Below are 25,258 nucleotides of genomic sequence, written 5' to 3' on the forward strand. Positions count from 1 at the left end.
GAAAAGTATTAATGGGTTAAATAATGATTTTGAGAACTTAAAGCGGGATAGCAATAGATGGTGCAAGTGTAACTTCGTGAAAGTTGTGGGGTGCTACTGCAACTTACACTTCCACGGTACAGTTTGCCTGTTTTTAGTCGCAAATTAGCGTCATGCTAAAGCAAAGCAGAGCATAAGTCGGTCACAGGCTCACAGCTCCTACTCCTATATATTTTACTTCCCTCCATTCTTCCTTTCACTTTCCCACTCTTTTGCCACAAGAATAATGGCTGACAGCTCAAATACTTCCAGTAGCACCGCCGCAACTACGACGGCAAACCCGCCGGAAATCAGAAGTTGGGCAGACGAAGCCGACGAGATCGATCAAGCCGAGAAGTCCTCTGCTGCTAATGAAAGCGATAGCGCCGAGCCCAAAATCGGATCTCTACAAATCGACGAGTCCAAAAGAGTCAACAATTCCACTCTCGATGATCCAGAAGATTCCAGAATAGAAGCCGTACGCTCTCCCTCACTCAATTGTAGCTTGCATTAAGTTGATTTTTTATACTTATAACTAAATTAGGGTTTAATTGGTGAAATATAGGTTACATCTGGCGACACGTTGTACAAATCAGCTAAGAGATTTGAGGATTTGAACTTATCTCCGGAGTTGTTGAAGGGATTATATGTAGAGATGAAGTTTGAGCGACCTAGTAAAATTCAAGAGATTAGTTTGCCTATGATTCTTACGCCGCCCTACAAGAATCTAATTGCTCAGGCTCATAATGGTTCTGGTAAAACTACTTGCTTTGTGCTTGGGATGTTGAGTCGGGTTGACCCTAAGCTTGCTGCCCCTCAAGCTCTCTGTATCTGCCCAACCAGAGAATTAGCAATTCAGGTTTGACATAAGTGCTACTCTTTGTCCTTTTTTGTTTGGATTTAAGTTGTATGTGCTGAAATACCAATCGAAAACTTATATGCACACTGTAATGAATTTTTGACAGTACCAAAACAAAAAGTTATATGCAATGACAATGTAATAAATTCTTTAGAGCATCATCTAATTTAACCTGCAGAATATGGAGGTTCTGTTGAAGATGGGGAAGTTCACTGGTATAACATCAGAGTTAGCTATCCCAGCAGATGCAGCCAATTACATACCAGTTTCAAAGCGGCCCCCGGTTTCAGCACAAGTAGTAATTGGCACACCCGGAACTATAAATAAGTGGGTGACAGCAAGGAAATTGGGCATGAGTTGCATGAAAATTCTCGTATTTGATGAAGCGGACCACATGTTGGCTGAGGTAACTGATTTTTTATCTGCATTGTTCCTTTGATCTCCCCCCCCCCCCCCCCGGGTTATATTGATGTTAATGGTTATACATGTATGTTCTTAAAATCAGTTCTCTTTTTTTGTGTTTGTTGGTGTAAACATTTTGGATTTAGCGTTTGGTTTCTTAGATGGAAGGTAGTGTTGAGCTTAATGAGCTAATTTTCTGAATGTTAAATTGTCAATCGTCATGTTTTACGAACTTTGCTCTAAATGTTAAAAATTTGTGCTTTGACGTGTTATCAATGACTTCCTTTTCTTTCCCTGGTGATGTGTGTGTGAGCACATTCTTTTTATGTTTTGTGATTGATCCTCCAGTATTTTTGTATTCAAGGTTACCAGCACTTGTTGCTAGGAGGAAAGAATATTGTTAGCTTTGCAGACGAATTCTTAGAAATTTTAAACTTTTTTTTAATGACATGCCTTACTCTGAAGAAGGAACTGACATACTAGAAGTAATCTGAAATGTAGTATGTAAATTCTGCATTTCCTGGATACAGTTATTTGTTTCATATGCTAGCTGGAATATTCGCATAAACATTAGGCTATCTTTCATGACATGTCAAGTGTGCTATAAAAGATAAGGCTCCATGTCATTAGCTTTTCTGCTTTTTGCCCCTCAATGCAGGATTCCCATTGAGTAACCGGCCTAGTATTAATTAAAACTGTATAATGGTTTAAAGTTGGGAGGCAATACATAATTCATCTATCTCAGGGTTGATGTAAATTACTACATAGTTGGCAGACAAGTTGTTTGCTGGTCCAATACTAACTATGAATTTGGAGCGGAGTGCTTACTCAAAAACGAAATGTATGACTGCGGACGATGAAAGCAGTCCAGTATTAAGACATTGTCTGAATTTCATGCTCGGTATCTGATTGCTTATTAATGTTCTTCTTTGTGCACAGACCGGTTTTCAGGATGATTCCATAAGAATAATGAAGGCAATAGTCAAAGCCAGTGCTGACAGCCAGGTTGGTTAAAGTTTGGCCTTTAAAGTTACCTATTTTCAGTTAAAGTTACCTGATGATGGAATTCTCTTTGGGGGGTTTATTGCTGCTATTAATTATAGCTTTGTCTGTAAAAGAGTCCGAAAATATTAGAGATCACATGCGGAGATGATGCTCTCAATTGTTGAGCCTTAGAGTGCCGCGTGCATTTTTACCTATTACAGAAAGAAGTGGTTGCTGTGTTGTTAATACTAAGAAGCTTGCTGACTCTATAATTTTACCAAGTATTGAACTATAATTCCAATGTTTTCGTGCCACGTCTTTGCACAAGGATGACTCACATTTTTAAGATGATTACACTCCCCTGGAAGACTTAATACCTCCTCCCCAAATAAATAATGATGTGCTATGGTGCTAGAAATGAGAACTTAGTTTATTGGGAGCTAGGTTAAATGTTGTTCTGCGGTGGTAGAAGTAAGATAGTATTAGTTCCTGGACTGGATCACAGAGCTAAGGTGTGTGGCTTATTTAAGCTAGGCATGCATAAGTTAAAATTATCTTTGTGACCAACTGCCTTTTTGTTAGACAATGTGGCAGTATTGCCGGTAGTTTTCGCACTTCTTTTGTAGCTTCGTATTCCTAGTCCCTTTGCTATTACAAGCCGTGCTATTTAATGTATTTTCAATTTTCACTTTTTAATTTTAGCAACATATACTCCCTCCGTTTCAATTTATGTGAACCCATTTGACTGGGCACGGAGTTTAAGAAAAGATAGAAGACTTTTGAACTTGTGGTGTAAAATGAAGCACATATATTTTGTGTGGCTATAAATCATTGCATAAAGGTAAATTGTTTCCAAATAGGGAAAGGGGTCATTCTTTTTGGCACGGACTAAAAAGGAAATAGGTTCAGAGGGAGTATGTCTTTTTCACTGTTCTCGAGCCGAGGGTCTATCAGAAACAACCTCTCTTTCTTCATAAGGTAGGGGTAAGGTCTGCGTACACATTACCCTCCCCAGACCCTACTGTGTGGGATTGCACTGGGTTTGTTGTTGTTTTTGCGGCCAACTGACCATGCATCCTCAAAGGAAAAGAGAAAATTTTGCATACATACGCGAATTTAGTATGTCAGAATCACAAATCAAGGTGACACTATTTTCTTTTAAATGACATTGGTGTTCTCCTAATTCCCTAGGATACCTGCTACCTCCCCCCAACAGAGGTACCAGGTAAATCTTTCTACCAAAGGCTTAGACATATGGGAAGAGACCGCCTTGTTTTTTCTGGCCTACTAGGGTTTAAACCTAGGTCTCCCATGGTCTATTCCAGCTCTAGTGAGTGCTAGGTGGCACCGTTGGGTGCATCAAATTGACATTATGTTGACATAACTAATTCAAATACTTCAAATACTTTTTCAGGAATTTGATGACTACATGAGATTTAGAATCAACCGGTCATATTTGTTGCTCACAAGTAATAGAAAGCAAACATTGTTTGTGTCGAGTTATTGGTGGAATTTTCAGTTTGTCTTACCTTTCATTACATCTCCTGAAAATAGAGCAAGCAGCTGTAGAGATTTGGAGAATAGTGGCTGCTGAATGTTTCCTCTATGTTTAGGGCTAGGGATTGTGGGATACCATACTACTTCTACCAATGTTTAAATCTTTACATCCTCATCTAGTGAGTGAGTATAGTTTGAGGCTTAATTTAAAGTGTACTTTGTGGAGCTGGTTAACACCTGAGTTTATTTTAGGCAAGAAGGGGATGGGACGTGAAGGGCGGCGGATGGGTCTGTGCTAATTTTTTGTTTATAATATGTTCTTGCTGCTAAGCATCCGTTGTTGGGGCGATTCGTTAGAAAAAAAAACTGATGTTCAACTTTTCTTTTTCATCATCTCAATTTGTAGGTGCTTCTGTTTTCTGCAACTTTTGGGGAAAATGTAAAAGCCTTTGTGACAAAAATTGTTAGAGATCTTTTCGTGAAAGATTACAACCAGATGTTTGTGAAGAAAGAAGAACTTTCGCTGGATTCAGTGAAGCAGTATAAAGTGCAGTGTCCGGATGAACTTTCAAAAGTCATGGTGATTAAAGACAAAATACTTGAACTAGGACAGAAGGTGGGGCAGACAATTATATTTGTTCGTACAAAAAATGGTGCGAGTATGTTGCATAAATCATTGGTTGACTATGGATATGAAGTGACAACAATTCAAGGTGCTTTGAAGCAAGAAGATAGAGACAAAATAATCAAGGAGTTCAAAGAAGGATTGACACAAGTTCTTATATCAACTGATCTTCTTGCTCGTGGATTTGACCAATCTCAGGTAAGTTTACATTTGAGTCTTTCCAGTTGCCAGCCAATATATGATATAAAATAAAAGTAAGGTTCTTTTGGATGTGTAACTTGTTTCATAGCAATGGTATCTGATTTTTGTAAATGGTTTCTTGCTTTCTGTTTTGATGGTTGACATTTAGTAGCCCTAAAAGCTACTACAATCTGTTCGCAGGTTAATTTGGTGGTTAATTATGATCTCCCGGTGAGACATGAGAGTCCATCAGAGCCAGATCATGAGGTATACTTGCATCGGATTGGTAGAGCTGGGCGTTTTGGCCGCAAAGGTAATATGTTTCCACTTTTTCATGCATGCTTCCCTGCTGTTGTCAGTATCTATGCTTATTACAAATTATTTATTACAGTGTCTGTGGTGCATTTCTCAAGAGCATGGAAGAAATTAAGGAAATAGACTTGAATATAATAACGAATCAATAATTACCAAGGGACATATATTTAGCCTGAAATACTGAGATGTTCGGTCTTGAAAAAAGGATTTTAGTCTTAAGCGTTAATTGAGAGGTTGTAATTGTTTAGCCGAGGGTCATTCGGAGACAGTCTCCCTACCCTTCCCTGGAATTGAGAGGTAAGGCTGCGTACATCCTACCCTCCCCAGACCCCACTTGGTGGGGTCATACTGGGTAGTTGTTGTTGTTGTAATTGTTTTTGTAGTTCACCAGGATGAGATCCCCTTGAGAACACAGAGATATGTAGGGAAGAAGCACTTCAAAATATGTACTATATGAAAATTTCTGGACTGCTTTTGTTAGTATAGAAATTCTCAAGCTTTCCAATTTAAAAAGATTCATTTAATATGTACTCACTAAGAAAATCCATGGTGACATGAAACAAGATTTATTCCCTTACTATTTATTCTTCTTTTTTGATTTTTCTGTTTGACAGTAAAAGTATTTTTTGCTAAATAGTTGTAGAATTTACTGTTTAAATATTAGTGTTGATCAGTAGTATCGTAGAAATAAAACAAACAATCAGTGACGCCATTCCAAGCACAGAGAAAATATGCTAACTGACAAGAACTGCTGACTCTTAGTGACAAAGGAAAGGAAATGCTGGACTGCACATGTATAAATTAGTGCAAGAATAAGGTGTTTGCCCTGTGACACAGGAGCAGCATTGGTTCCCTGTAATTGAAGATTATTGGCTACCCATGAAAGAACCTTCTTAACCTGATGAACTGCAATAAATCTACATTTGCAATAAATGCTTTCTCCCATAATAGCCAATGATTATGGTGTCTCCTGGAAGCGAGCTTTAGGATCTGAAAGGGAGGTTCAATAACTTCTTTAAATACAGCGATCACTTGACAAGATAAGATCTAGTAGTTTTCTTGTTCCATTAGAAGATGAGGAACCAAATGGATGATGCAATGTGCAACCCTTTTGCTAAGTGCTCATTCTTAAACGGATGACTTAATGTGTATTTGTTGCCTTTTGGAAAATAAATCAACAGAGAACAGATAAGATGGTGGCTTGGCGAAATAACCGATAGACTTGTGTTAATTCGTCTGATGATAGAATATGACTGAAATGAGTCATATATTATTGTTACCTAGTTATGGAACGTGCTTAATATGAGTTTCCTTTTGTGTTGAGCAGGTGCCATATTCAACTTGCTCTGCAATGACCGGGACGACATGCTAATGTCAAAGATTGAGAATCATTTCAACAGTCAAGTGACGGAGGCATGTATCTACTGTTTGTATTACTGCATCTTGGGCTTTGCTTTATTACCGACATTTAGGATCTTACCTGCTATTGCTCTAGGGTTAGGTCATACCTGCTTATGTTCATGGTCTTCTGAACTAATGCTGGAATAGTAACATGATTAACCAATAAACAGGGTTGGTGATTTTTTTGCCTGAAACTAGTTTAAAGTATATTTCCCCAATTGATTCAAGAGATTGAGAAACCTGTCGCTTTAGAATCTCTCCACTTTATTTGTTTGGGGGGGGGGGTGCAAATTCACTATAGTAAAAACTACTATCTACAATTCCAAGTAAAATGTTTATGCAGATGCAATTCGAGATAAAAGTAAGACAAATAAACCATTTACCTTATGGTCGAATGCGACATTTGCAGTATGTTATTCACCCAAAAAATTAAAATAAAGAATCTGGCCAATTTCTCCAAAAAAATGAAAAAGAAAACATCTGGAAAAAACCTTATGATTCCCTTCAATAAGGAGTTCAAGAGTAGCTATGTTAACCCGGGAGTTTTTTTTTTTTTGGGGGGGGGAGGGTCCCGCGTACTGTGTAAGTAGAATTTTCTTATATACATTGTTGTGATCTGCATATATTTAAAAAAAAAGAGCATATTGTGCTTAGAGAAACCGGAGTTACAAGACCCAAAAAAGAACAAATAAAAAGATAGTCCTGTGCTAGTTACAGAGATCCCAAGATGTGAACTACAGAATCTACATTTTCTGTTAAGAGCTTCTTTGCACCAAAAATGAAACAAAAATATACAATTCATGATGATCTTGTGATCAGAATTTGCTATTCCTTCAAAACATCTGAAGTTCATTTCCTTCCAAATTGTCCAACAAATACATGCAGGGACCATGTTCCACCAAGACTTCTTCCTTAATAGGTTGGCTGGATTATTCCAGCATGCTATCATTTCTGCGGTTGTCTTGGGCATTGTCCAATTTAGACCTTTCAAACTCATAAACAGCTGCCATAACCTTGCTGGTTACTCTGCAGTGTAGAAACAAGTGACTCTTGTTTTCAACTCCCTCTTCACACATGAAACATCTTACTGTCATGTGTTAAGACAGCCTCCTTGACCACTAAACCAGCAGAAACATGCCAATTTGAAAGGGATGTTCACCTTCCAGATGTGCTTCCAGTGCCAAGGCCCAATGTGCTGGATAATCATATCTGTTCAGTACCTATAGACTGACTTCACAGAGAAAACTCCTCTGCTATTACAACAACAACAACAACCCAGTATAATCCCACAAGTGGGATTTGGGGAGGGTAAGATGTACGCAGCCTTACCTCTACCCTGGAAGGGCAGGGAAACTGTTTCCGATAGACCCTAGGCTAAAGAAGGTAAAGGAAGCCCTGATATCAAGTAATAGCAAGACAAGTAATTAGAAAACTAAATCGAAGATAGCAACAGAGAATATGAAAGGCGTACTGATAACAAGTAATAGCAAGATAGTATACAACAACAACGACCCAGTAAAGTCCCACTAAGTGGGGTCTGGGGAAGGTAGTGTGTACGCAGACCTTACCCCTACCACGACATGGCAGAGAGGCTGTTTCCGATAGATCCTCGTGCCAGGAAGATGGAAATAAAACAAGAAAAGACAATTCATCAGTATTGTCAACATAACCATAGAAATAATGACAACATCCTAAAAACCATAACCATAAAATAGATGACATGCAATACCAATAACTCGCAACTAAGGTCTAGAGCTATGGAAAACAGTAAGGTTAGTGTGAACTCTACATTAACCACAAGCCGTCTAGGACCAACCTACTCATACTCGCTTCACCCCCGAAATGGAGAAGGAGAGCTCGACTACCACTCTATCCTACAACTCTAATGCTCGACCTCCAGACCTTCCTATCAAGGGCCATGTCCTCGGAAATCTGCAATCGTGCCATGTCCTGCCTGATCACCTCTCCCCAATACTTTATAGCCTGTCCTCTACCTCTTCTCGTACCCACTAAAGCCAACCGCTCACACCTCCTCGATAGCAAGATAGTATATTTAGAGAAATAACTCCAAGGCTGAACACGAGAATATGGAGGAAGTACTGCTAGTGAACTACGGGATTACCGATGACAAGTAATAACGGAACAAGACATGCGAATATAGCAAACTAAGGAGGAAAAAAAAAGGGTACCATACTGGCACTAATACTATCGAACTAGAGAAGACAAAGGGAAACACACGACTACCTACTAACCTTCTACCCTAATCTTCAACCTCCACACCCTTCTATCTACGGTCATGTCATCGGTCAGCTCAAGCTGCTCGATGTTACCTCTCCCCAAGACTTCTTTGGCCTACCTCTACCCCTTCTCTCACCTCCCAAAGCCAAGACTGGAGCATCCGTGCTTCTCGTCTTAACATGCCCGAACCTTCTCAACCTTGCCTCACGCATCTTTGCCTCCACAGTGGCCACTCCCACCTTGTCCCGAATAACTTCATTCCTAATTCTATCCAACCTAGTATGCCCACACATCCATTTAGACTGTCCTCCCCTTCTTCTTTTTTTGGTTTGTGGGGGTTTGGGGGGGGGGGGTATAAGGAGACTGTCCTGCTCTACTGTGTACCTTTGAAAGCCTCCAACAGTTTTAGAAGTTCAGTCGCGCTAGCAACCTCCCAATTGTTTAGAAGTCTTCTGGAGGTAAAATTTCACCCTTGTTTGCTCCAAGTCTCTGCCACTGTTGCTTGAGGAGGTTGCACTAATTTGAATAGATCTGGAAATATGTCTTTGAGAGGACCATTTCCAATCCAGTCATCATTCCAAAAAACAGCCTCGACTCCATTACCAACTTTTATGCCGACATTGCAGATCAAACCAGGTCATAAGGATCTAATAGATTTCCTGGCGCTTACCCCATAAGTAGCAGAAATTTCTCTTGTGCACCGGTGTCCCTCTACCCCATATTTCTCCTTGATTACTTGTCTCCAAGGAGCCTGTTTTCTACAGAGGGAATCTCCATAGTCATTTCATTAGTAAGCTTTTGTTGTGTTGTCTCAGATTCCTGATTCCAAGACCTCCTTCCTTCTTGCTTTTTGTTAAAGTCTTCCATTTGACTAAATGAAAGCACCTCTTCCCCTTGTTTCCTTGCCAGATAAAATTTTTCCTCACTGTATCAAGTTAGGCAGCTAGGTTTTGGTTCCATGAATTTTGATTTTAGGATCATTCAATCACATAGCTGGGTTGCATCTTTATAGCAAGTTAACAACCATGACTTGAATGACCCATTGTGTCGCAACAACTTTCGTATGGCGAGTTTGGACTTAAAATAAAGTATGTACGTTGCTTATGAGATATTGAGATATGGTAGACTTCAGAGATAATCTTTTGCTATAGTAGAATGCCAACATAGTTGAGCTTTTCGTGGTTGGGAATTGGTGCATAACAGCATGAATTATTTTGCAGTTTTGGTTCATTTTGGTATAATTCCTCATGTCAGTGGCCATGGAAACATTAGATTCAACTTGATTGTTCCATGTTCATTATGCAGATCGCCTCATGGAAGAGCGATGAAGATTTTGAGAATGCTCTGAAGAAAGCTGGCTTGCTCTAAGCTGAATAGAATCTGCTGCCTTTATTGGTTAGCAGATCTCAGGAGGTTGATGCGCTCCGTAGATCACATTAATTGAGATGTTGCCTCACTTTGGAGAACTTCTTTTTGACAGTATCTGTATTTCACTGCGGTGGCATCAGCAATACAAATTGTAAATTGATGGCATGTTTTCAGTTATTTGGTCTTTGTCAGCATGGTTGTTCGTCCTGTCTTGGTAAATTTGTTGTATTCATTTTCTCCCCAAAAAAACGACTTTGAGTAAAACAGACTGGTAATGCTGGAAATGGCTTTTTTACTGTTACCACAGCAGAGGCCTAGAGTGATCCTGAAAAGCAGAGGTTATTCGTATGAGGAGCGTTGAATGCACTACCCAGCTTGGGATTACTATTGTTCTCTCTTTCTCTCTCAGGCTTGCTGCATACTCTTAGTCTCTTACAATATTGGATGCACTCTATCCATTAGGTTTTCTGTTATTCTTTCCTCGAATCTAGTTTTGAAATTTTTATTTGCTGATTGCTTTCGTCTATAACCTTCGACTTCACCTTAATTGGTTGAAAGATGTGTTAAGTTACACATCTACCAGCCAGAATGAGCCGTGAGCCAATATAAAGTGAAACTACTTCCCTTGGCACCTAGCACGCTTGGGGTGGTAACAGATATAGAAAAATTATAATTCGGGGGGGGGGGGGAGATTGTAATAAAGAATATCTTTGTTTAAGCGTACAAGTTACAAACTAAGTCAAGTTTAAGTGGGATATGTACCTTTAATCCTATAGCAAGAAGAATGGTAAGAGCAGGAAAGTAAAGAGAGTCCGAAAAGGGATTTTATGTAGGTCACCAACTTATTGTTTGACACTGTTAAAACTAAACTTAAGCTTCCTTTGAGCCAAATACGAGCTACAATTTGAGATGTAGATGTCTAACCATGGACAGTTCATGCCACTCTATATAATTATCTATGTATACAAATATTACAGTCAAAAGTGGAGTCAAAATTTTAACTTTATGGGTTGTGAATGACGGTTTCAAATGTTAATAACTGGATTTTAAATTTAATATTTGTACATATTCAATAGATTTCTTAACATAAATATATTATTTGAACAAAAGTTATTAGGTTCAGCAGAATCCATAGCCGGGCTTCTAGCTTTACCCCTACCCCTGCATACAGCTATAATACATCAGCATCAACCGACCAACTAGTAGAAAAACATCCAAATATGACAAATTAAAGGTCGATAGCACCAACTGAAATTCTTGTTACATCACATAATATTCTAATTAATTTCTATATGCATAACTCTTACAACAAACTCTGCCTTTTTATTCTCATGCAGACATCAGTCCTCCACTATAGTCGCATTCTTATTATTTTCTCTCTATTTTATCGTCCATAACTTCCACTTGTTGCAAAGCCCACCACACCTTTGGATCCTTCACATCTTCTATAGACCTACTAAAACGTCATTCTAAGAATATATATAATTAAAAGTATCCCATTTTATTGGAAATATTTTACAACTAACTCTACCTAAAAATTACCTAAAATTGTGGCTAGGAATATAGGATTAAGTGGGGAGTTAATAAATTAGCACGTCTGCACTTCTGGAACTAACTATTTATTTAAATAACTAATAGTCTAAAAATGGTTGAATATCCTTTTCTTCGAACAACCATATCTTGATTATAAGTCCATTACAAATATAACGTTGCATTTTTATATTTAAAAATAAACTTATAAATTTCTTATTTTAATATATTATTATAGCCATAAACCTATCACGACAAATTCGATATCACAAATTCCAAAAAATCTTTCTTTCTGGTCAAACTCATCGATATTTAATACTATATCTAAATAAAAAATAAGTAAAACATAAATTCATAACTTTAAAGAAATTTATGTTTTAATTAAGTTTTTTTTTCTGTGTGTGTGTTTGGTGGGGGGGGGGGGGGGGGGAGGGGGGTTTCTTTTTTGAGAACACGTTCAGCTTTGTATATGACAAAATTCTTAAACAAGGGGACAAAACCAGAAAAGATAAACTAAATAATTATTTTTTTCTTTAATTATATAAATGGCTAGAATAAAGGGATACTCCAACATACTATAAACTAGTTCAAGTTTCATTCTGATGCAAACCTTCACACCATTTCCTTAAAAGCAAAAACCTCAAAAAATCACAACCATATATCATCTTTCTTCATATGGAAAACATAAGAGATAATAATCCTCCAGTCTCAACTTCAAGATCTTTTTTTGCCCCTTTACTTGTTTCAATGATCGGTATATTTTGCACAGCTTTAGCATTAGTAATATACCATTTCATCTTAACCAAATATTGCCTAAGGAGAAGTACACAACAGACCATAGACAGTACTGTTCTAAGGCCAAATTCTGAAACCCATAATTTAGCCAAGGGAGTAGACCAAAAAATCTTGGAAAAAATCCCTATTTTGGCTTATAATTCAATCCTCAAAAATGGCCTATTTCGTGTAGTTCAAAATGAGTGTTCTATTTGTTTAGGTGAATTGGAAGATGAAGAAATGGTACGTTTGTTGCCTAATTGCCGGCACGCTTTCCACGTGCCATGTATTGACCAGTGGTTCGTGGTGCATGCAAGTTGTCCTGTCTGTCGTTCTTCAGTAACAGAGACACATGTCATGTATTTATTGGATCTCCTACTAGTGTCGGAAATTAATCATGAAAATTCTTCTTCTTCTTCGTCAGAATTACAATGTCATGGCATGCTTAGACATTGTGTATCATTGGTAGTACCTAATAAAGAGAGGAGATTATCACCATCTCAAAGAAGATTAATTCCAGGATTAAGGAGATCATTATCTATGGATTACTCTTTTATAGTCATAAATAGAGAGAAATTAGAAGAAGATTTATTATTATTAAGGAGCAAATCAATGAAGAATAAATATGATGGAGTTTCAACAAAGTTATTGAGGTCCTTGTCACGACTTCGTATGGGAAAGAAAGGTTTAATTATTCCCTACTAATTATTCATTAATTCTCAGTTCTTGATCAAATAACTTTGTAGCTAGAGATTTGTTCAATAAATTGGTGATATAGACTAGGAAGTGAATTAATTTTAAATATTTACTCTTCTTGCTCTCCTTTGCCATTGGATTTTCTAGTAGATCAAGAAATCAAACTTATTGAATTTTAACTTAATTTTGTTAATTGAGTAAATTTTTCTCTCTATTTTTTTTCCCTCTAAATTTGTATAAACATTGAATCACATATGGATCATATCCTCGAAACGAGTTCGGCACGTCGCTGGAAAGGCACATTATTATCACTTTTAGCCTGCGCATAAACTATTTACATTTAGTAATTAAAAAAGTATATAAGTTTTGTATCAGTTTTGGATATATACATAACCTCCGCACCTCATCCGCCAAAATTTCTTCACTATTTTGTACATGGGGAAGTCACATGTAGTAATATGACATTGTCATTTTCTCAATTTTGGGTTCTTGGTACCTAATTTATACTTCCTCTGCTATCCTCCATAAGCCAGAAAAAGCCAGAAGCTTTCTTCTTCTAGGTCTCTTATCTACAATTAGGGAGAAGATAACTTTTTTCAGCTAATTTGATACCCCAGAATTAGACGAAGAGAGAGATGTTTATTCTTACTTAATCCTCGTGAACTTTCAAAATATGATTTCTTGAAGGACAGTCGGTTGCACTAAGTTCTCGCTATACGCATGGTTCGAGAAAGGGCCGGACCTTACCTTGCATTTCTGCAGGAAGGGGTAGCAATTTAAGCCCAAATCTATTCAATTCAGCCAAGTCGTTCAAGGTTAGACCGCCCATTAACCCGCCCATGGTTGAACTTCTCTCATTTTGACCCATTTCATCTTAGCCCATCTAAAGTTGCGCTGATTTTTAGCCCAAATTGATCCATGAGCAACTTTGCTAAAATATCTTTAAAATAATTTTTTTATTTGATGTATTATATGTCGCGCCCCGTTTTCTCGCGAAAGCGTGCTTCGATGTTGTCACGACCCTAAATCCGGACCTGGTCGTGATGACGCCTATCGTGAAACAAGGCCAGCTGACACAACACCCAATTCAATTTTAACAGTTATAATAATACATTTTAAGTCAGTAAAATACTATAAATCCCAAAATAAAAGTGAGATAGGACATTTGCAAAAATAAACACAGCCCGATATCGGGGTGTCACAAGTCATGAGCATCTAACATAAGTCTAAGAGTATGAAACAAGGACTACACAGTCTATTACAGAATCCAGTACAAGGGGAAAATAAAGATAAGAGGGAGAAACACTGGGCTGCGAACGTCGAGCAGCTACCTAGTGAACTCCGAATAGCCCGTTGGAAGCAGTCAGCCCTCGCTAGCAGGGCCCGAAGCTCTTGTATCTGCATGCAGGGTGCAGGGAGTAATGTGAGTACTCCAACTCAATGAGTAATAAAAAATAAATGAAGATTGAGCGATAAGTAAACATGTAAAAACACAACAAAATGCTACAAAGAGGCAGTGTAAAACCAATACAATGCAATAAAATAGTGAAATCTTATAAAAACACCTTAGTTCAGTATAAGCTTATTTAAAACATCTTTTTAACAGTTAAACAAGTAAATGAAAAGCAGCGAGAAAAGATAAACACATAAAATCAGCCCCTCGGGCAATAACATGGAACAACACCAGCACCTCGGGCTATATCATATATCATACTGGGTACCCGCGCTCACTGGGGGTATACAGACTCCTAAAGGGGTCCCTTACGGCCCAAGCGCAATATCAAGCCGTCTTGTGGCATAATCAATAGGCTCCCGGCCTCATATCAAGCCACATTGTGGCGTACAACTTAGGCCTTCGGCCTCATAATCATAATCAGTACAACAGTGTTGCGATGTGCAGCCCGATCCCATAATAATCCTTACAACACAGGCCCTCGGCCCTACTCAGTCAGAAAAATCTCTAAAAGCCACTTGACCAAAGTAAAAAAATATGCAGCCCAAAATATCATTTAAGATGTTAAAATAGAGTAAACATGGCTGAGTTTTGAAAACAGTGAAAAATAGCATGACTGAGTACATATATAAAATTAAAACAGTGAGGAAATAGCAATGAATATCCCCTAAGGGTCCAAAAAACTGGCACGAGGCCCAAATATAGTATTCAGCCCAAACCATGATGATAACAAATAATTTTCAATCAAATACGTGGTAAAATAGTCATACGGGATGGACTAAGTCACAATCCCCAATGGTGCTCGACCGCACGCTCGTTATCTAGCATGTGAGTCACCTCAATATAGCACAACGATGTGAAATCCGGGGTTTCATACCCTCAGGACAATATTTACAGTCATTACTCACCTCTATCCGGTCCAAACTCTAGCCCGCGATGCCTTTACCTCTCGAATCGGCCTCCGAATGCTCCAAATCTAACTAAAATCAGTGCAAAACCATCAAAATATGCTAATGGAACAAAGCCCACTTGAAAGAAATCAAATTACAACACAAATCCCAAAATTGGCCAAACCCGACCCCCGGACCCACGTCTCGTAGTCCGATAAAAATTACATCAATAGACTTCTGATCACTTCCCGAGTTCATTCATATCAAAAGCACCAAAATCCAACTATAAATGACCCCTCAAATCCCAAATTCTAGGTCTCCAATTACAAGCCCTAGTTCTTCAATATTTAGACTTAAATTCTACAAGTTCCATGATTAATTAGGTAGAAATCACATTAAGATTGGTATTAAGTCCATAAATCTTACCTACAAGTGTTCCCCCTTGATTCCCTCTTCAATTCCCTTCAAAAAGTTTCAAAATCGCCCAAAAATGGAGGAACTTAGACCCAAAATGTGTCTTTTAAACATTCTGCCCAGCACTTAAAAATCCTTCATCGCGAACGCGGTCAACGCCTAGCATTCGCGAAGCATAAATTTGAGTTGACCAATTCTCCCTTCATCGCGAATGTGACCCAACGCACGCAAATGCGAACCTTTAGCTTCACAACTCCTCGCGAACGCTACCACCCACTCGCGAACGCGAAGACTAATCTGACCTGGACCCAGCTGCTAGTTTTTCCTCTACGCAAACGCGATGACCATTGAGCTCAACCCTTCGCGATCGCGGGACCTCCTTTACGAACGCGAAGGCCAACTTCACAGCCTACCATATTAACCCTTCAAGAACGCGAGGGCCCACTCGCGAATGCGAAGGCCAAAAGTCTGCAACACTCACAGCAGATTTTCTGCAATTTTTCTCAACTTGAAATGATCCGTTTAACCACCCAAAACTCACCCGAGGCCCTCGAGACCTCAACTAAACATGACAACATATCCCATAACACCATTCATCCAACCTTTGGAACACTCAAAACAACATCAAAAGACCAAATTTGCATCGGATTCAAGCATAAGAATTTCAAAATCTTCCAAATTTCGCTTTCGATAAAAAGGTCTATCAAATCACGTCCGAATGACCTGAAATTTTGCACACACATCCAAAATAACACAACGGACCTATTTCAACTCCCGGAATTTCATTATGAACCCTATATCAAAATCTCACCTATCAACCGGAAAACTCCAAAATTCCAATTTCGCCAATTCAAGCCTAAATCTACTCCGGACCACCAAAACATATTCCGATCATGCTTCTAAGTCCCAAATCACCTCCCAAAGCTACTCGTACCATTGGAACTCACATCCGAGCCCTTTAACACATAAGTCAACATCCGATTGACTTTTTCAACTTAAGCTTACTCAAAAGAGACTAAGTGTCTCAAACCTTACCAAAACCTCTCTGAACCCGAGCCAACCAACCCGATAAAACAAAATACAGCTGAACAAGGCAATAAGAAGCAGAAATAGAGAAAATAGAGCGGTAACTCATGAAACAATCGGCCGTGTCGTTACAGATGTATGACAACTCTTTTAAGGAAGGTATTAAAAGAGGAGAGTCACAACCTAACAATTTTAATGTGCGTTACGACACCTATTTGCAAATGACTTTGGTTTAACTAGTCTGCATCACCAAAGATCGGGTAAAGGCTCAAGTTACCTCAAGGAAAAGGTGTTAGGCACTCCTCGAGGTCCACAACTGTGGGTCCTGGCGAAACTTAAATTATATGGATTAGTTTATGTGATCAAATAAACAAAGAGAGAGCACAAAATTTAAGAATATTAGTATAAAAGATCTTGAACATAGGGGTACAACTATTTTTGATTCTAGTAGAAAAAGAAAGAAAATGGGGGGAGGGGGGGGGTCCTAAGTTTTTTAGCCTAAAGGATCACCCCGTGCAATATAAATAATATTTCGTAACTCCCTTGAGATGGGATGTTACTCATATTATTCAGCGGGCACAGACTATCATCTCCTACGACCCGATTACTATGTCAAAGTTATTTACCTAAGAGTGCTCTAATTCAAATTTAAACCGTGCCCTATGCGTGCACTACCCGTCTCATACCTATGGTTCAGGAGGTTTTGGACCTCTATTTGGATGGTTCTAGACCTTATCTAGGCTGCTCAAAAATATAAAAGCTAGGAGACAATCAAAACATCTAAGGACTTCACATAGATGCAATTAAAGGCTCACATTGACCTCCACACTTAAGAAGCAAGTGCACGCAAACACATATATCAATTAGGAATTAGCAGAATTCAGAATCTTAAACTTATGGACATGCTTTCTAGGTGATTAAAGTATACCGGTAAATTTCAGATGCAGGATATTGCTTATAGGCGGAATTAGACAGGATTACAAGCTAATTATTAACAGTTTTAGGTTACCAATCCCATATGTGATGCCTAGGTGATCTACACAACTAGGTATAACAGAATTTGCATGGAAGAGCTCCAGAATTATCTAGATTTTCCTAATAGTGACGCTTAAAACAGTGTTTGAGTAGTCTAATGTTAACCAATTAACAAACAATTGTTTCCTATAGGCAGTATCTCTAACAATTAATGATTAGAACTCGCTTTATTTATACTTAATCATATAAACAAGATTTCTAGCGATCAATGCGATATAATAGTGAATGAAGCGATCAAAATCCTATAGGCATGATTTCTAGTAAATAACTGAAGTGAATTGAAAGAAAGTTCGTTGCGAGTTGTTCCTATAGGCAGGTTTCTAATGTATTTGAAAGTAGTCATGCAGAGTGCTCACTTCCTATAGGCATGCTGTCTATAACCACGCAACAGTAGACATAGCATCTGAACTCATTATTAATAGTAAACAAGTAGTGTGTATGTGCTTCTCCTAATATCATGATTTCTACAGTGCTCATGTAATAGAACAACACATATAGAAAACTCATTGTCAAGTCCTATAGACATGTTCTCTACTCGTTGTGCATGTATATATAGAATTCTACCCATTCACTTTTCATTAATACCCCAATTGTTTATATAAAAGGTTATTACAGGCCCAATAATGAGTAAAAGTGCGACTGACGTAATAGTGATAATAAGCCTATAGCAGGCCTGAATAAAAATATCTGGCATTACCTAGGCCTTCAATAACTCTTACACAGCATAACCAGGCCTTCAATAAAGAGCCACATTTAATACACGACTCAGGGATCCATAGAGGATTCCAGAACCAATTTACTCAACCATAGCACCAAGTGTTGCATCATTTAAATCAGCCAATTCAGGTACACAACACATAACATGGGAAAGTAGAATGAATAGGAACAGTTTTGAGAGTGAGGGAGTGACTAAGGACCAAGCCCTAGTGTGTCAGAGTTTACATAGGTTTCAATTGGACCCGAGAAGTGCTCACACTAGGGAGGCCAACAATAGAATCTAGGTAGCTTTGGCTTTTAGCCGGCTAAGAATGAAGGGTTCAAAATAGCATAAGCTGCAAGTAAGGAGAGTGGACAGAAGTTTGGGGATACATTCATATCCTAAAGTAGACATAGCCAAATTGAGCATATAAAGTAATTAATCAAATAGGCCAGTAGGTTCAGCATGACATCAAAGCACCACATAGATAGCCTCATATTGAAAGAAATTTGGGAAGAAATAGGTTTGCAAGATATACATAGATTATCATTCATGACACTAAACCAATTGAGACCTAAGAGGTTCAGATTAAGCTAAGCATGCATTCTAGAGTCATGCTAATCAGTATATAGACATGATGGGGACACACATTGTGATAAACTCTGGAAGAAACATGGTATCAAATGAACAAAGGACAGACTGGGAAACATATTAGCATAGAAGCAAGATCATAGTCGATAGAAAATGGTTTTAATACAAATTTCAACATATTGTACATGCAAGACAGACATTGCAGAGATTCAAGACAATGTGAGATAGCAAGCACATGTAGGTATTTTGGGATTGACACAATAGACTAATCAACTAGAGAAGATCTAAGTTATATCATAAAACAAAATGGTTCAAACAGGGTTGAGAGATCAAGTTGAGATAACTGTCAAGATATCAGTCAATCACTAATGGGGTAGGGGGATCATGCTGAGTGACAAAATAGCAGGTGAACATGTCATAATTAACACAGGAAGTTCAAGCACACGTATGAAGCATTCACTATAGAGATTAAGGACAAAGCAAGTAAGCATGTATTAGGGAACATCTAGACACGCATACACTTAAAAGGATCAGATTATCCAAGTTAGACTTAGGCAAACTCATAACTAGTAGCATTAGGAGGAAGTTAGATGCTAAAAACTTAGAACAAGGTAGAATTAACAAAATCATGTACAAAAGTAATCTAGAAAACATATTAAGCCAGAAATTTAAGAGTTGAGAACAAATCAAAGACACATAGGATGAAATTGCAATAGTCAAGTAGCTTACCAGTTAATCGGACAACAATAAAGAACAAAAGATCCACAAGAACCCAGAAACTTCGATGCGTCAAAGTTCCCAAAAGCTTCAAAAGAACCCTGGGAAATGCTCGCACCAAGAAAGAGTTAAGTAACAAGATGCTAATGGCCTTGGCTTTCAGCCTGCCAGTACAGAATACCAAGCAAGAGCGTACCAAAACCCCCGAATTTTAGTAAAAATTGATTTTCAAGTCTGTCCCAAAAGCAAAATGAGGGGGTTTATTTAGTAGTCAAAAATCGAGCAAACATATAAGGAAACAGAATAATTTAAACAACAAACAAGGAAAAGAATCATGCAAATCGATTTGAAATCAATTTAAGAGAGAAAATCTATAAAACCTAGTTTTTTAGGGTAAGTGTAAATCAACAGAATCCAAACAAAATCGAACTCACACAATGTAGTATTGAATGCATGTAGATGAAATGTAGTCAAGATTTAAGAAATAGGACTCATTCGGACAGAATTGGAGAGGTAGTACTTGCCATATTTAGGCAAGTACTGGGTGATACCATGGAGAAACCCAGTCGCAGAAAAATGCTGATATGGCAAGAACATGAGGGGAGAATCCTATTATAGCTGGGATTAGGAGAAAATTTGGAGAAGGCGGCGATTAGGGTTTTTGGTGGGCGGAGTGTTTGAGGGCAGCTAGACAGAGACAATGGTCTCTTGGGTTTAGGGCTTGGGTTATAAGAGAAGAGGGGTTAGGGGTTGTGAGTCGTTGATCATTTTTGATCAACGGTTGTTGGTTTAAAGGGTATGGGTCGGTTTTGGACTGGGCATGGTCACTTGGGATTGGGCTTGAGGTTTCGGGCTAGGGATTTGGGTTTGTCTGGTCCGAAAATAACTCAAAATTGGGCCAACTTTTTTAAATAGAAATTGAAAGGGAAATAATTTAATAAAATAGCTAAATAAATATAGAAAAATTCTACTTATGCAAATTAATACTTTAAAAAATAATAGGAGACTATAAAAAATGTAAAATATTATTTTGACCCTAAATGAAATGTCAATTGCAATAAGAATGCAAAATATAGGCTATTATTGCACATTTATGCGAAATAGCCTAAAATACAATTGTAATTATATAAGAAATGGGGTAAAAATATTTTAAAAAGGTATTAATAATTTTGGTGATTAAGTCATCACAAATAATTTTAAAAAATTAATTACTTAATTTTTATGTAAATTAATGCAAGGAAAAATTAATTTGAAAACTCAAAAATTATGAAAAATTATAAGAAATGCTCGTGTAAATCCTTTAAATTAATAATAATGCAAAAAATGATATTTTAAAAGTATGCATATTATTTGAAAAATATATGAGGGCAAAATTGGGTATCAACAACTGCCCCCTTTTTACCCGAGAATATTGAAAGAGTTGTCAGGTAAAGAAAATGATAACCAATTTTGGCTGAATTGAGTGAGAGAAGATGTGATTTGGAAAAAATAGGGGCCGAACCCTGGTTCCTGAGTTGCCTACATATCCCTGGTATTACGGGAATCAGGTCGTGTGTAGTTTTGGATCCACCAGTGAACGAAACCGATGAAGTTGTTATATGAATGGTTGTATGTTTTGGAAAATGTTCTTTTGGGTAGGATAGTATCAGATGAATTTATGCGAAGTCATAATGTGAATTTCTGACGTTATGGATGTATCACAGGGCAGATATTTGAACGGTCATAGAGTAAAAGGTGGGCAAGTACTAGTGGTCGGTTACATTTGAAATGATTGATGGATGTGAATGTTATGAACGGAAACCAGAGCGAGAATTGCTCCTATTTGAAGAACGGTTACTTCCTGGATTACCTGTAAAATTTAAAATACGATGCATGCAGATATATATGGATTATTGTGAGAATTTAAACATGATACAAATTCCCTTTGGACCATGAAGGTTGTCTTTGGATGGTGAGGATGATGTCCTTAGACCATGACGTCATGGGCCATGACTGGTGTGATAAGGGATTTATAGGTCATGAAATGATGTCCTGGGGCTTTGAGAATGGTGCCTCTGAACCATGATGCTTTTAAATAATGATGTGCACTTTTGAGAGATCCTCGGGCCATGAAATGGTGTCTTCTGGCTATGGGGATGATGCCTTCAGACTATGACACCTTTGGAAAAAATGGCAATGTTTCAGCCTATAAAATGCAAAGACATGATGTTTGGTCATATGCGAAGACACGACAAGACAAAGCTTAGTCTTGGTAAGGTGAGGGTAGTGCTTAGCCCTAGGTGAGTAGAGGATATTGCTAAGTCTTAGATGGCATAATGAAGATAGCCTTTGGTCTCGAGGAAAAGGCAGTACTTAGCCTTATGCAATAAGGGGAGACAGGGTTTAGCCTCATGCAAATAGGAGACAATGCTTAGTCTCATGTAAAGAAAGGCAGTGCTTAGCCTTATGCAGTTAGGGAGGCAGGGCTTAGCCTCATGTAAATAGGATATAATGCTTAGTCTCATGAAAAGAAAGGCAATGCTTAACCTTATGCAGTTAAGGAGGCAGGTCTTAGCCTCATGCAAATAGGAGACAATGCTTAGTCTTGATGCAAGGAAGACAGTGCTTAGCCTTATGCAATTAGGGAGGCAATGCTTAGCCTCATGCAAGAAGAGGAGACAATGCTTAGTCTTGAGGCAAGGAAAAGCAGTGCTTAGCCTTATGAAAGAAAAGGAGACAATGCTTAATCTAGATGCAAGGAAAGTCAGTGTTTAGCCTTATGCAATTAGGGAGACAATGCTTAGCCTCATGCAAGGAATAAGAGATAAATGGAAAAGTAAAGTATTTTTTAGCTGAAGATGTTTGTGCTAGATAATTTGTTGTCTTGAAGGCAGTGTCTTGATATATCTGCGAGTAGTGTTGTCTTATTATACCTGCATTCAAAGAAAAATTGTGAGATATGTGGGGAAGGTTGGTTTGCATTTTTATCTTCTGCCTTGCTTGTGTTCCTGTCTTGAGATCCTGTTTGAGTTACCTTGGGTAACATCTGGCTGCCATAGAAATAAAGTTTTCGAAAAATATGCATGTATTTGATAAATGTAGTTGTTTAAAATATAGTAGTATGAGATCTCAAGTAAGTTAGATGAACCAATGACTGTGATATATTTTAGAGACATTGCGACCTCCTTGCTTTAGAATTTTGAGAGTCCTCCTCAAAATTCTGCCCCAGTTTCTGACCATGGCAAAATGAAGATTTTATTGAGATGTGACCGAACCTACATGGCCGCCTACGTATACCCTCTTAAACGGGAATCAGGTCAAGCGTAGTTCAGTTACATCAAATGAAGAAGTGTAAACAATCTAAATATAGTATCTCTTGACTGCGTCTGAGTCGATAGGTTTTGGGGTAATTTCTCCGTCCATTTCTGCAAGTATGAGTGCTCCTCCTGTTAGTACTCTGTGAACCATGTAGGGCCCTTGCCAATTAGGTGAAAATTTTCCTTTGGCTTTATCTTGATGCGGAAAGATCCGCTTTAGCACCAACTGCCCTGGTGTGAATTGTCCAGGCCTGACCTTTTTGTTGAAAGCTTTGGATATTCTGTTCTAGTAAAGTTGACTATGACATACCACATTCATTCCTTTTTTGTCAATGAGAGACAGTTGTTCATAACGACTTTTCATCCATTCTGCATCACTGAGTTCGTCCTCTTGTATGATTCTCAAAGAAGGAATTTCTACTTCGATGGGAATAACGGCTTCAATACCATAGACCAACAAATAAGGAGTTGCCCCGGTTGATGTGTGAACCATGGTACGATATCCAAGTAGGGCAAATGGTAACTTCTTTTACCATTGTTTGTGATTATCTACCATCTTCCTTAATATCTTCTTGATGTTCTTATTGGCGACTTCTACATCTCCATTCATTTGTGGGCTGTATGCCATAGAATTCTTATGCTTGATCTTGAAGGTTTTACACATGGATCTCATAAAATCACTGTTAAGGTTGGCGGCGTTGTTAGTGATGATTAATTCTGGTACCCCGAATCGATAAACAATACGATCTCTAACGAAACCTACGATGACCTTCTTAGTTACAACTTTGTAGGATGTGGCTTCAACCTATTTGTGAAATATTCTATAATCACTAGAATGAACATGTGCTCATTTGAAGTGGCGGGTTCGATTAGACCGATGACATCCATCCCCCAAGCCGAGAAAGGCCACGGTGCACTTGTTGCATTGAGTTCATTGGGTGGCACTCATATCATATCAGCATATACTTGGCATTGATGACACATTTGTACATACCTGATGCAGTCTGTTAGTCATCCAAAAATATCCTACTCTTAATATCTTTTTAGCTAAGACGAAGCCATTCATGTGTGGTCCGCAAGTTCTGGTATGTATCTCTTCGAGCAATTTGGATGCTTCCTTGGAGTCAACACACTATGATAACCCAGATCCGGAGTCCTTCTGTACAAAATTCGTTCACTTTGGAAGAAATGGTTGGATAACCTTCGGAGTGTGCGTTTCTGAGTATGATTTGCATGTTACGGGTATTATCCTTTTGACAAATATTCTTTGATGTCGTGGAAACATGGATTTCCATCAGTTTCATCTTCAACATGAGCACAATAAACAGTATGATTTTGAATCCCTATTGGGATAAGGTCGATGAAATTCTTGTCTGGGTGTTGTATCATGGAATATAAAGTACCTAATGCATTGGCGAACTCATTTTGAATCCTCAGAACATGTTTGAGTTCTATCTTTGTGAATCTCTTCATCAACTTTTTGTACATAGCGCAAATATGGCAATATCTTGGTATTCTTTGTAGACCATTCTCCTAGAACTTGATGTATCAAAAGGTCGGAATCTCCAACTACCAGTAATTCCTGAACGTCGATGGCTAACCTAAGTCCTAAGATGCATGCCTCATATTCTGCCATGTTGTTAGTACACGGAAAGCTGAGCTTTGCAGATACTGGATAATGTTGACGTATTTTTGACACTAAAACTGCTCCAATACCCACTCCTTTAAGGTTTGCAGCTCTATCGAAGAACATTCTCCAACCGTCATAGGTTTTGATGATATCTTCTCCTATGAATGATACCTCTTCATCGGGAAAATACATTTTTAGTGGTTCGTATTCTCTACCTACAGGATTTCTGCAAGATCCGCCAATGCTTGCCCTTTGACCGCCTTTTGAGTTACGTAGATGATGTCGAACTCACTCAGTAGTATCTGCCATTTTGCTAACTTCCCCATAGGCATGGGTTTTTGGAAGATGTATTTTAGCGGATCCATCCTTGATATGAGATATGTGGTGTATGAACAGAAGTAATGACTCAACTTTTGAGCTATCCATGTTAAAGCACAACAGGTGCGTTCCAGCAAAGAATACCGTGCTTCGTAGGGTGTGACTTATTACTCAGATAGTATATGGCCTGCTCCTTTCTTCCTGTCTCATCGTGTTGCTCCAAAACACAACCGAAAGCCCAATCTAGTACAAATAAGTAGAGTAAAAGAGGTCTCCCAGGTTTTGGTGGGACCAGGACTGGTGG

The 25,258-nt window shown here is 38.3% G+C and overlaps 1 protein-coding gene across 1 annotated transcript; it reads left to right on the top strand.

Moving 5' to 3' along the window:
- The first annotated feature begins 39 nt into the window (after window positions 1-39).
- On the top strand, window positions 40-10,398 carry LOC107814119 (DEAD-box ATP-dependent RNA helicase 38). Its single transcript, XM_075254142.1, has 8 exons — window positions 40-496; window positions 584-877; window positions 1,056-1,283; window positions 2,219-2,284; window positions 4,167-4,583; window positions 4,767-4,878; window positions 6,208-6,293; window positions 9,825-10,398. Exons 1-8 carry the CDS (start codon window positions 266-268, stop codon window positions 9,885-9,887), a joined length of 1,497 nt encoding a protein of 498 aa, XP_075110243.1. The 5' UTR covers window positions 40-265; the 3' UTR covers window positions 9,888-10,398.
- The last annotated feature ends 14,860 nt before the right edge of the window (window positions 10,399-25,258 follow it).

Source organism: Nicotiana tabacum, chromosome 5, assembly GCF_000715075.1.
Source record: "Nicotiana tabacum cultivar K326 chromosome 5, ASM71507v2, whole genome shotgun sequence".
In the NCBI taxonomy this organism is placed as follows: domain Eukaryota; kingdom Viridiplantae; phylum Streptophyta; class Magnoliopsida; order Solanales; family Solanaceae; genus Nicotiana; species Nicotiana tabacum.